This window comes from Theobroma umbraticum, unplaced genomic scaffold (assembly GCF_002168275.2).
Source record: "Theobroma umbraticum cultivar Fairchild unplaced genomic scaffold, ASM216827v3 scaffold_459.0, whole genome shotgun sequence".
Classification (NCBI taxonomy): domain Eukaryota; kingdom Viridiplantae; phylum Streptophyta; class Magnoliopsida; order Malvales; family Malvaceae; genus Theobroma; species Theobroma umbraticum.
The window spans coordinates 313,484-326,138 of record NW_018397286.1 but is presented as its reverse complement, the minus strand read 5'-3'; the positions used below and the strand labels follow the sequence as shown (position 1 = coordinate 326,138).

The 12,655-nt window shown below is 38.0% G+C and overlaps 2 protein-coding genes across 3 annotated transcripts; one reads left to right on the top strand and one right to left on the bottom strand.

Moving 5' to 3' along the window:
- Nucleotides 1-289: 289 nt before the first annotated feature.
- Nucleotides 290-3,344, top strand: LOC110428495 (Galactosyltransferase family protein). 2 transcript variants are annotated; one of them, XM_089785648.1, is made up of 9 exons: nt 290-353; nt 1,127-1,443; nt 1,556-1,620; nt 1,714-1,910; nt 2,050-2,307; nt 2,403-2,490; nt 2,609-2,734; nt 2,834-2,943; nt 3,040-3,344. In XM_089785648.1, exons 2-9 carry the CDS (start codon nt 1,195-1,197, stop codon nt 3,186-3,188), a joined length of 1,242 nt encoding a protein of 413 aa, XP_089641774.1. In that variant the 5' UTR covers nt 290-353; nt 1,127-1,194; the 3' UTR covers nt 3,189-3,344. The 2 variants fall into 2 exon arrangements, with proteins under 2 accessions (XP_089641774.1, XP_021299997.1); XM_021444322.2 differs by lacking the exon at nt 290-353 and having other exon boundaries at nt 1,080-1,443.
- Nucleotides 3,345-3,536: 192 nt separating this feature from the next.
- Nucleotides 3,537-9,253, bottom strand: LOC110428494 (Leucine-rich repeat protein kinase family protein). Its single transcript, XM_021444321.2, has 19 exons — nt 8,980-9,253; nt 8,424-8,547; nt 8,209-8,280; nt 7,962-8,036; nt 7,775-7,846; nt 7,518-7,679; nt 7,311-7,385; nt 7,159-7,230; nt 6,976-7,047; nt 6,822-6,890; nt 6,656-6,730; nt 6,503-6,574; nt 6,270-6,404; nt 5,703-6,175; nt 5,463-5,612; nt 5,236-5,375; nt 4,938-5,157; nt 4,386-4,621; nt 3,537-4,226 (listed from the first exon to the last, which is right to left on the bottom strand). The coding sequence occupies exons 1-19, from the start codon at nt 9,062-9,064 to the stop codon at nt 3,714-3,716; spliced, it is 2,892 nt and encodes a 963-aa protein (XP_021299996.1). The 5' UTR covers nt 9,065-9,253; the 3' UTR covers nt 3,537-3,713.
- Nucleotides 9,254-12,655: the final 3,402 nt, after the last annotated feature.

The following is a 12,655-nucleotide window of genomic DNA, read 5'->3' as shown; positions in this document are numbered from 1 at the left end:
CATATGCTAGCTTACTGTTTTAATTAAGTCTATGCTACACACAAAGCATAACAGGAAACATCTTAACGCGCGCGCACACAAATACACACGTAAACGTCACCGATTACCTCAAACAAATGAACTTCTTTTTCTGTAATAGCTGCTGACAGTTTGTTGAACCATGAAAACAACATGGTCCAACTGCCAAACCCAGCAACCAGGGCCGCGCGCTCAGGTAATTTAAAACTAGCTAGGATATATAGAGTAAGGGAAAGTTACAATATAAGAAATTTTGCTTGAGGATGGCTGTTAGCTAGCAATCGATAGCAACGTTTCTCAGTCAATGATGCCCCAATCCTGAATGATTCGGAAAGGTACTAGTATATTTTATTCTGTTTATGTTGTTTTCAGTATTTGCTTCTCCTAAATTATATTAACAATAGAATTGAAGCAATGTTTAACTGTTAAGTACATCGATGTACATCATCATCTTGCTTCTTCAAGTCAACTTTTTCTTCTTTTTCTTCTTGTAGAGTTTTACTTTCATGCCGGCTGCATATGATCAAAGGGACTCTTATGATTTTCCCACTCCTTCCTTTGATTGATGAATCCTGATAATCAAAGGGATTCATTAGCTAATGCAGGAAGACTCAAAGCACAGCACATATTTTTTGTAGCATTAGAATCCTAATTTGTTCTGAATTGTTGGGGCGGTATCAGCTTAGAGATTTCATTTCTTCTTAAAGAGTGTCTCTAAGCAAGAGAATTTTACTTTTGAGTATCTATATTCGGTGGGTTTTGCCTTAACATTGCACATAGCCTCACATGACATGCTTGAGTAGAGACCATATGCTCAAATCGTAGGCTTCAGTGGCGTGGGGGGAATTGAAAGCTAGCATTAGCAAACCATTACCAGTTGTTTCAATCAAATCGACAAAGTATCATAATCATAAAATTTTCACAAAAATGGGATTTCTTTCCCTCTTTCCATCTACTCTTTCTAGAACTAATTCCATATAGGAACGGTAATAGCATGTGATGGTGTATACATAGAGGTACAGAGCGCATGTGTTTTTTCATATATCAAGCTTTAGCTTCACCTGAAAAAAATAGCCTAAGTTTCTTCTTGCTTTGTGTTTTCTTCAAGGGCCTTTGTGAAGACCACGAACAACAAGGTGCTGCAACCTCAAAAGAATCTGATCACTTCAGGATCGCATGCAGCGTCTTTCTTATGCCTTGTGCCCGTGGCAGCTTGACAACGAGTCCAAGAAAATGCGGGGAAAGGCAGTTTCAGGGAAAGCCATTTTCGTATTATGTCTTGCTAGCTTTCTTGCAGGATCACTGTTTACCAGCCGAACGTGGACTGCTCACACTTCTCATGACAAATATCATCCGACTCCACCCATTCAAAAGCATGCTAGCAATAAGTTGGGAGAAGTAGCCCGTGACTTTGATCGCAAACGTGTATGCATGCTAACTACAGTTTATCCAATTTATTCCTTTATTATTGTTTATCATATATATGTTGCTGTCTGCAACCTATCAGATTGAGGTCAGTTTTTCCCATTCTAATCAGAAATTGGCTGAAGGAAAGGAAGAAGATATTATGGGGGAAGTCTCAAAAACTCACAAGGCTATCCAGTGAGCTTATACCTCTTGTTATTGTGCAAAATTAACCTCCGGTTTCAGTAAATGCCATCTAATTATGTTTATGTCCAACCGCACTGTACGTAGGTCACTTGACAAAACAATCTCCAACTTGGAAATGGAATTAGCAGTAGCTCGTATGAGCAGGACTAGTGCTGGAGGACTTTCCCTGGAAAGCAAATCTAATCAGACGTTGCAGAAGGCTTTTGTGGTTATTGGAATTAACACAGCTTTTAGCAGCAGGAAAAGAAGAGACTCCGTTCGAGAAACATGGATGCCTAGAGGTCCTGCTGTGTCCCCTAACATAACATGTCTTTTTGGATCCTTAATTTTTCTTTATGGAAAATGTGCTTGCATGAATGGATTGTACCAGACATGGGTCATAAAATTAGGCAGTTGAGAATTGTTGGTGTGGTGTTACAGGAGAAAAACTGAAGAAATTGGAGAGAGAGAAAGGGATTGTTATAAGGTTCGTAATAGGGCACAGTGCCACACCAGGGGGTGTTCTGGATAAAGCACTGGACAGAGAAGAGGCAGAGCACAAGGACTTTCTTAGGCTGAAACACGTGGAAGGATACCACCAGCTGTCCACCAAGACCAGACTCTATTTCTCTACTGCTGTGGCCATGTGGGACGCCCAATTCTATGTGAAGGTGGATGATGATGTCCATCTCAACTTAGGTTAGCATTTCTCTTCTCTTCTTTTTTTGATTCAATCTTATGGTGGTAGAACGAGTCATGCAATATATATTGGTATTGTTGCTTTGATTGCAAAGGTGTGCTAGCCAGCACGCTTGCACAGTACCGATCCAAGCCCAGAGTGTATATCGGATGCATGAAGTCTGGACCTGTTCTTTCTCGCAAGTAAGTTTTTTATATTTTTAATAATTATTGTATACTGGCAACATATTTTTAATTATTTCTTTATAAAGAATAACAAGAGAAATTAGTCATAATATAATAACAAGTAATTGTACGGCAGAGGGGTGAAATATCACGAACCAGAGTACTGGAAATTTGGAGAGGATGGAAACAAGTACTTCAGGCATGCCACTGGACAATTATATGGCATCTCCAAGGACCTGGCTGCCTATATTTCCATCAACTCGTCAGTCTTTGCTTCCACACCTCTCTCTCTCTCTCTTTTCTCTTTCTCTTTTTATGGAATGCTTTGGGACTGAGGCATGAATTTCACAATGGTTGGCAGCCCCATCTTGCATAGATACGCCAATGAGGACGTGTCTCTGGGATCGTGGTTGATTGGCTTAGACGTTGAACACGTGGACGACCGTTCCATGTGCTGTGGGACCCCTCCAGGTATGCTAAACTTCTTCTCTCTTTTGGGTTATCAAATCGTATGCATATCTTTGCTGTTCCTCAACTAACTAAAACCAACAATATTGTGCCTGTCAGACTGTGAATGGAAGGCTCAAGCAGGGAATATCTGCGTGGCGTCATTCGATTGGTCGTGCAGCGGAGTATGCAATTCAGTGGAGAGAATGAAACACGTGCATTCCTCTTGCGGAGAAGGAGATGGTGCAATTTGGAAGGTTGATCTTTGAGTTTGCTACTGCCTACTGCCCTGCCCCCATACCATACATGGATTCAGAGCTAAGGCCTAGACTCTAGCATAGCTGATATTGTTTTTGCCTATATATTCCTGTTTCCCATACGTACCATGGAGGACACACTATATATATATAGAAGAATAAATTCAGTTAGAGGCTGTGCTACCTAATAATTATCCAAACATGGAAACCTGAGATTAAAACAAAAGAGGTTCATATAATACTGCAGATAAATGGTATTACTTACATAACTACCAGTAAAAGTAAAAGCAAAACCAAGGATAGGAAGATGCAGTCAGTCTTGAATATGCTTGGAAATTCTATAACCTAGCTGCACAACAGTAACACCCTTAAATGTTCTTTTCTTTAATTTCACAAACTACAATTTATCATGGTAAACATTAACATCTCTCTTAATAACAAGGATAGCTCATCTAGAACAAAAGAACTTGTGAAGATTCATTCTAAGAGAAGACAACCAAAGCAAAAAAATTGTGAGAGGAAGGAGGAAAGGATCATCTACTTGGGTTCAACTTTTGCAGAAAGTGTGTATCCACCACTGTAGTCGAAAGCATCGCTGTCATTGTTATCCTTTTTAGGTAAACTATCGCCATAAGGATGCCTAAGAGAACCTTTTGCAGTTCCGAAATCAGTAGCAGATGATGAAGCAGAGGTAGTTGAGTTTGTACTCATCCCATCGTTTTGCAAAATGGTTTCAATGGCCTTTACCACCTCGCTCATTGTCGGACGGTCTGTAGCTGAATCCTCAACACATTGCATTGCCAACTCCAAGAATTTTCCAAGTCCTATAAGCATTCCTGTGCTTCTGATGGTTGGATCCATTAACTCCCTCAAGCCATAGTGCTCTTCATCCTTCTTATTCATCACTGTTCGCACCTCACGCACAATGTACTTACCTTTCTCAATCGGTTGCTTAGCTGTTATAAGTTCAAGCATTACCACTCCAAAGCTGTAAACATCACTCCTCTCAGTTAATTGTTGGGTCATGTAATATTCAGGATCCAGATAACCCTGCAACAAAATATCATTTGAGAGTTAGAGAAATAAAAATATTCTACATATTCAGAAACTCTGAGTGGATTGCAGGGGTATAATTGAAGCGAGAGCATAAAACTGAAAAATCAATCCGATTCCAAAAGCATCTTAAGTAACAAGTTAAAGAGTACTCACTAATGTGCCTTTAACTTGGGTTGAAACATGGCCCTTTGAACTGTCTGATACCAGCTTCGACAAGCCAAAGTCTGCAACCTTTGCTGTTAAATTTTCATCCAACAAAATGTTGCTAGACTTAATATCTCTGTGGATAATAGGAGGATTCGCGAGCTCATGTAAGTAAGCTAGTCCTCTAGCTGAGCCAAGAGCAATGCGGAGTCTCCTTTTCCAGTCAAGGTAAATGCCAGATCTCCCTACAACAAATGTGATTCCATGTCATATATTAAATGAGGTAGTCATCAAGAACCTGAATCATAAATTAGTGGTGACTTTCCATGGACTTCCCATGAGGCACACAAGTGAAGCTCTAGGTGAAAAATCAAAAGAGAAGACTGATTCCCTGAAGGTGTAGGAGATGAAAGCTTGTTGCAAAGACAACCACCACATTTTTTATGCTAAAATCAGGCACTCTCCCACGATTAACAAATCAATCTCATGCACCAAGATAATTACTAATCATTGTTTCATCTTTAACTCACATGTTATACCTGCAACGTAAGGTAAACTAACCTGACAGGCTCTCTCGAAGTGTTCCATTGGCCATAAATTCATAAACCAGCATTTGTTCTCCTTGTTCAAAACAAAATCCAACAAGACCAACAAGGTTCTTATGATGAACTCTTGAAAGCAATTCAATTTCAGTCTTGAATTCAAGCCCACCCTGCATTGATCCATGTTGAGCTCTTTTAATTGCCACCGATTGTCCATCAGAGAGCATTCCTCTGTATACCTGCAGAGGACATAAAGGCTATTTCAGCAACTGCTAACAGTAATCCATAAAACTCGTTAGATAAACTTGGAGATTTACCTTGCCATACCCTCCAAATCCTAGTTCATTATTTTCAGAGAAATTATTGGTGCACTTTTTAAGTTCATCATAAGAAAACCACCTTGCTCCTTTCAACTGTGGTGCACCACCACTGTCTTTGCCACTTGGTGCCCAGGATGCTGGAAGATATAGAAGATCAATACAGAAGTAAACAATTTTACAATACCAGATACCTGTTTCTATACCAAATTTCAAGTATTACTTACCAAATGGTTTACTCAACCCAATGGCCTTTTCTGCACGTTTCTTTTGCCGAACAGCATATATTCCAACTCCAAGCAAGCCTAGAACCAAAATGACACCCCCAATAGCTACGGCAATGATTACTCCAATGCTAACAGAAGTTCCATTTGAGGCTGAGGCAAATTTGTGCTTTGATTTGTCAATCCATCACTTATAGGTTAAGATCAAACTTAAAATCTTAGTAATAGTAAGGTTTCAGTTACCTGGGAAAGTATAAGGAGAAGCAATAAAATAGTAGGGTCCAAACTCTGGAGGAGGTTTGTAAGTTTGATTACTTAAATCAAATCCAATTCTCTGAATTTCTGACCTATTGAAGTATTTTCCATCTGGTGGAAAGAGTGCCAGCTGGATCTGAAGGTAGTCATCGACATTGAAGAATGGATTCTGAAGGAAAACTGAACCAGGAGTTAGGCTCAATTTCACCCAAAGGCTCATTTCTAATGAATGAAACATATTCACATTGGACAATTCCCTGAACATGGGTCCTCTGAAATACAATGTTCCTTCAAATGGATAGGCACATTCACAACTCTGAGGGCTAAGCTTCTGATCAACGGGACATGATTTACTTCCACAATTAGCTAGGCTGGTGGCATAGGGTTTTGTATTTTGTTGCTGAACCTGACAGTAATTAGTATTTGCGAGAGCACTTGTGCACACAGGATTGCCTATAAGACTGAATCACATAACAGTGAAAAATAAGTATGGTGGGGGGAAAAATATAGATTATTATTCTAGCTGAAAAAATTAACACCAATGAAATGTCTTACATTAAAGTATTTGTATATCCAGATCCCAGTGTTATTGAGGAAATCTGGTTGTTCTGCAAATCAACAAGTTGTAGTTGAGTGCCAACATTGTCACCCAAGTCCAATGTCCCATTAAAGGCATTGTTACGTAGTTTCCTGTCAAAAGATCAAGATGACCAGCATTGAGTCATGCACCTTCTCTTTTCTTAAAATCAGCTTTTAAAAATGGTTTTTAAATTCAAGTCACTACTCACACTTGCTGTATCTGTGGGAAGCTAAAAAGCTTTTGCGGTAGAGGCCCTTGAAGTGATCCATGTTCAATAACTCTGCAAATTATGAAATTTTGCGTAAGTTACAACAGTTGAAGGAAGACTCAGATTCTTTTTTGGCTACTACAAATTACTCACAGAGTGGTGAGTGACGATAAGGTTGAGAACCAGACTGGAGTTTCTGTTGGGTCAAATGAATTGTTACTAAGATCCCTGTAAAGTGAAAGGGAGTCAGGATTCATTACTATGAAAAACAAATAAACCATCACATCTGAAGAAGGAAACTCCTATTCTTCTGACTTACACATAATTGAGTGTATTCATTGAGGTTAAGTCTGGTAAAGGGCCAGTTAGTTTATTGTGAGCTAAATTCCTGAAGGAAAGCAAAATTTGCATCAGGAAGTAAGTTCATTAACCACAATATTATCAAACTGAAAAAGTAAAAAATATATACCCACAATTCATTGATGTTTGTAAGGTTGTTGAGATTTGAAGGGACCTTTCCTGTCAAAGCGTTTCTATCAAGTCGACTGTTTTGGATTGGAATGTGTGCATTCCCATTAGTGTTTACAGAGGAAAATTAATATAACAAAGTAAAGCTGCAGAGGAAAGAAAATGATGTCAAGGGAGTTTTTACTCACAGAACCTCGAGAGTCTGAACATGTCCTAACGTCGATGGGATGTTCCCAGTAAATTGATTTCCATCAAATAGTCTGGCATTGCAACGCTATGAACCATTAGGAGGAGGAATGTCATACAAACTAAATTGATGGATGGGTGGATATCAACTTACATGTGAATTAGTACCATCTCAGAGCTGAAAAGTTTTGGCGGAATGGTACCTGAAAGCTTATTTTTATTGAAATGGCTGCAAGTTCACAACAATGAAACTCTTATTTGGTCAATACTCAGTGATCTGAACTCATAACTACATAACGATCAGGTACTTTCATCCTTTCTTATCTTTCACACTGAAGGAATGTTGGGAAAGTAAACTTACAAGTGTTTAGCCTTTAAAAGGAGGTCCAATCCTGGGGAGGTGGGTGTTGAAACTGGGATTGATCCCATCAGCTGATTGTCTGCCAGATCTAGCCAATAGAGTTTAGACAGCTTTCCCAAAGATGGAGGAATTCTACCAGTGAAATTATTTGAATTCAGGGCACTGCAAACATGGGTAGTTTTGAAATGAATAGGCATAAAAGGTCTTTACTTTGCACTGATTTATGTAGTTTTATTAGTAGTAATGGCAATTCTTACAAGAAGGATAACTCAGCAAGCTTTCCAAGCTCTTCTGGAATATTACCAGTGAAGCCACAACCGGCTAGGATTCTGAAAATATGGGATACCAAAAGAAAAATAAGCAGAAGATACACAAATTCATATCATGGGGAAGCTAGTTGAGCAGAAAGCTGGATTCATCAAATCAGTAAAGTAGCCATCTTACAGGATATTCAGCTTTTTCAAATCCCCCAAATGTGGAGACAGAGAACCAGTGAGATCCCGATTAAATGACAGGTCCCTATGGTTAAATAATTTTAAAAGTAAGAAAAATATATGCAATAGATGTGATTTAGAATTGTTCATAGACCAATGAGAAACAGAATTCCATATTGACTATCCTTCATGTAGTAATCCAGCACATGCAAAGTTCTGTACAACAGGTGAAAAAACATGGTGAGAAGGAAACTCACAAGGATCTCAATTCAGTTAGTTCCCCAATGTCACCACTTAGTTTCCCTTTAAGACCCATGGTTGATAATCCCCTGAGATCACATGAGCATAGATAATGACCATGATCCAAATGACCAGTAGAAGAGATGTAGTTAAACTTGAAAAGAAAAGAAAAACTCCTCAGAGTCCATATTCAGCCTTGAGAAAGAAACGCCCACTGTTACACAATACTCACAGTGCAGTCACCCTTGAGCTGTTGCACGTGACTCCTTCCCATGGTGCTCCACAAGGATCATCCGACTTATCCCAGCTTGGCGGTGTATTTTGCCATGAATCCTTCAAAGATTGGAGAGCAGCAGCTGCAGCAAAAGCACAAACAAAGATTGATGTTGCAAATGATGATATGGAATGTTTCCCTCTGATGCCTTACTCTTGTCCCTTGTCTATATAAAGCTATATATAATCACTGAAATGAAAATTATCTGAAGCATATTGTCTGTACAAACAGAAGTTCAAAAACAGGTTGCATTGCCAATTGAAGATAGTCACAGAAAATATGCCTCTTGGGCTTCCCTTCACCCATTTCTCAGTCAGAAACTGAATGTAAGTTATGCACATCACATAATTATAATTTAATTATAATGCTATACAAACAACTTGAATTTCTTGACCTTTACAAGGCTGCGCGCAGCAATATTGTTTTACACGCATTTCATATACTGATCAAAAGAGAAAATATATGACAAACGGTTAGAAGAGGCAGGAATGAAGAGCAAGGATATTATGGTTACCATCGTGAGGGTCTGTAAAAGCAGAAATAAGGCCAACATCTGCACAAAAGAAAACCAGCAATAAGAGTAATGAGACGGCTCTCATGGCTGCAACTTGACTCTTGCTGTGCTGCGTTTCACCACAAATACTCTCAAACTCCACAGTCGCTGATCATGTTCACCACTAACACGCATGCACAATGTGTTCCTACTTCTGTCAAAAAATACGAGTAGCAACAAAAGAGAAGCAAGGCAGTGGCCAACCCTTTTCTTTTCACTGCTCACTTTAATTGATTTGCCTTAGCTTTGAAGCTAATCTAATAACCACTACACTGAAAGTTATATGAAGCTATCATCACCTTTTTTTTCTTTTTCCATTTCTTTTTTATTTTAATAAACCAAAAACAAAAACTGTTTTCTCTTTGTCAGTGTTGGTGTAGAAGTGTGTTGAATACTTTTTAAATCATCATCAGGTGCATATACAAAATGTCACTGAGTAGTGTTTGACAATGAAAGTACTGGCTAATTTCTCAACTTTTAGAACGGCCCAATGGGACTCCTGAGTCAGGTTGAAGCATGGAATTACAATAATTATTGCTTGGTATGGGTATGGGTTACAGTTTTATTTCAAGGGAAGCAAGCAAATTTGATGGTTGGTGCAGAGGGTCCCATGGTCATAAACAACATCCTTGGTTTTCTACGTTTAGAAGATATTTTCAACAAAAAAACAAAAAACAACACCAATCCACCATTGGGAGGCCCAAAGTTTAAGCAATTAATTAGGCACTGAAATTGCCAAGTGTTGATATAGGAACACACTTGGGCCTTAGTAGAATACTAAACCCACTTCAAACTTACTTGTCTAGTAAGTATTGATGATGATTAGCTACATATTATGCATATTGCCCTTTATGCTATATTTAGTGATGATGATTAGCTACATATTATGCATATTGCCCTTTATGTTATATTTAGCTTAACTTCTATTCAAAAAAAAAAAGGAAAAACCAACAAAAGAAGAAAGAAACAAAATGGTCAACAAATAAAACTTGATATGCAAATTTAAAAGTTTGAAGAGATATAACTTATTTTTTATAATACAATCCAAAACCCAATGATTTTCATATTTAATTAAAACATCAATAAAACAAAGAGAATTAATAGTTACAAAGCAATAGGTAAAATCCATAACCCACTTTACGAAATTACTCACAGTTTGAAATCGAATATCTACGTTTGATTTGGACTTGGCAAGGGAACGAGTCTAGTATTTTTAGGTTTTTTTCTAAATTATAATTTAAAAAATATAGTTTTCAATATCAAAAAATAAGAAAGAAAATGTTAGAAATTAATTTGAAACATAGAAAAAGTAAGTAATAAAAAAACCAAGTAAACATAACTTCCAATGTATGGAATTCAATTTGGAAGGTTGCCGACTACCAACCCCATTGATATTCTCATTTCAATTCTCACTAATCTAGGTTTGTTTTTCCATTAATTGTTGGAGTTTTCCCAAAATCAACATCATTATCCATTAACTTATCTAGCATTATCCACTTCACTTGCAACATACACCAATTTCAGCTATCCTTCACAAGAAATTCATTTTTTTTACTATTTAACCTTGATAAAAAGTAATGGGATATTTGAAAAGAACTATGAATTGTATTCTAGTTTATCTAAAAGTTGAAAACCTTAAGTTAATTATACAAATTTTGACCAACTATTGAGATGATAGGAAAATCACATTAAAATACATTTTCTTTTATATTGGTAGGTGTTGGAATATTTTGGAAAACTATAAAACAAAACTTGTGATCACATCTACAATGCAAGTAAAATTTGGAGGAAATTGTGAGAAAAAGACCTCGGCATAAGGTGATTTCAAAAATAACGTGCCACATAAAACTTATCTGTTTTTAGCCAATAAAAAGCATGTGTAGAACAAAATGCCCTTAAAAACATCGTAGAAAAAAGCTCCTGATATCCCCCTCCCGTCAAAGAGAAAATAGAAATAAATGCTCAATTGTTTGAGGTCGCTCATCTTTCTCTCTCAGCTCTCTGAATTGTATCAACTCTGTTAACTCTCTGTTAAGCATCGTTGCCATCAGGTCATTCAACTCTTTAAACTGTATGAGCTCTATCAACTCTCTGTTGAGCACCATAATCATCGTGCTGTGGTCTATCTCTCGGCATCTGGCTAGATTGTCATTGATAAACAGACCCAATAACAGAGATGACATCAAGGTATGTTATTGGGTTTATTGTTACAACAGATAAATTTTTGAAACTTATTGTGTAAATTAGAACATGGATTACAAACACTGCCAGAGTTGTTACACGCCATGCATCCATAAAGCAGATGGCGTATAAAAAATATACTGAAATAACATGTGTTAGCATAGGGCATGTAACACGTAGTGAACATGGGATGTAACAATTTTTGAACTTATGTGTAACATTTTTGAGCATGGTGTGTAACATAGTTGAAAAATGACATGTAACAACATGACAGACAAATTATAGAACACGACATGTAATGTGTAAAATGATTGACAAATTTGATGTTTTCAAAATTACGGTGGGGTTTCAATTGTGCGACTTGTGATAAGAGATGGTGGTCAGCGGGTGGATGGCATTTACAAGGGTGGTGACTCATGAATGCGGGGGGTTAGGAGCGATTTGTCATTTGAGGGGTTGAAGAAGCTGGTTGAAGAAGTTGTTTGGGTAAACTAAAAAATGGACGAGATTGAGTTACATGCATTGATCAGTACACCCGGAGAGCTATCACGCCCAATTATCAAGGACGATGAGGATGTTGCATTAATTCTGTTAAAACAGAGGAATGTTTCGGTTGTGTATGTCAGCATTAAGGGATGCCAAAGAAATGTTATGTCACATCAAGAAGCTGAACAACATGGTAATCAGCTCAATCAAAATGAGATTTACAATGCTTCACACATACAACAACATTCGGTCCATAACCCACAACAATGGAAATTGATGCATGCAGAAGAGTTTGTGCAGCCTGGTAAGGAGACGACATTCGCAGAATAGTTGGCTGCACAATTTCGATCAGGATGTGCATCAAACCAATTACTTGCTTCTATCCAACCAATGCAACGATCGGGTGAAACTGTAGAAGGTGTAATGACATTTTCAAATGAGAATATCACACTTGAGGACAACACTGCAATGTTAGAGGGTGACACTGTGACGCTCGAGGATAATACTACATCTGATGAGGGAAATGAGGATTTGTTCCCTACCGGTGAAGATAGATTTGATGTCAATTCAGATGATGGGCCTGATGACAGTTCAAACGATGACTGGCTTTATGATAGTGACATTCCAATTTACAATAATGTCAAAGGTAAAATGGAACCTGTTGGAGGTGTTGATGTAGAAGGTGTATGGTGTGATAACCCCACATACAATAACCCCATCGCTGGTGAAAATGGGATTCGTTCCCCTTATGCATTGCTAGATGACAGTTATCAAGATACGGGAAATATAGGGATATGTCGTACGTGGGTAATTCCAGGTGTAGAGAGGTTCTCCTTCCAAACAGTTACCATTGAAGAGTCGAGATGTGCTGATGATCGCTTATACAAAGGATGAATGTTATCCTCGAAGGTCGAGTTGAAACGAGCTTTGAACATATTCTCTCTAAAAGAGCATTTTGGGATAAGAGTAA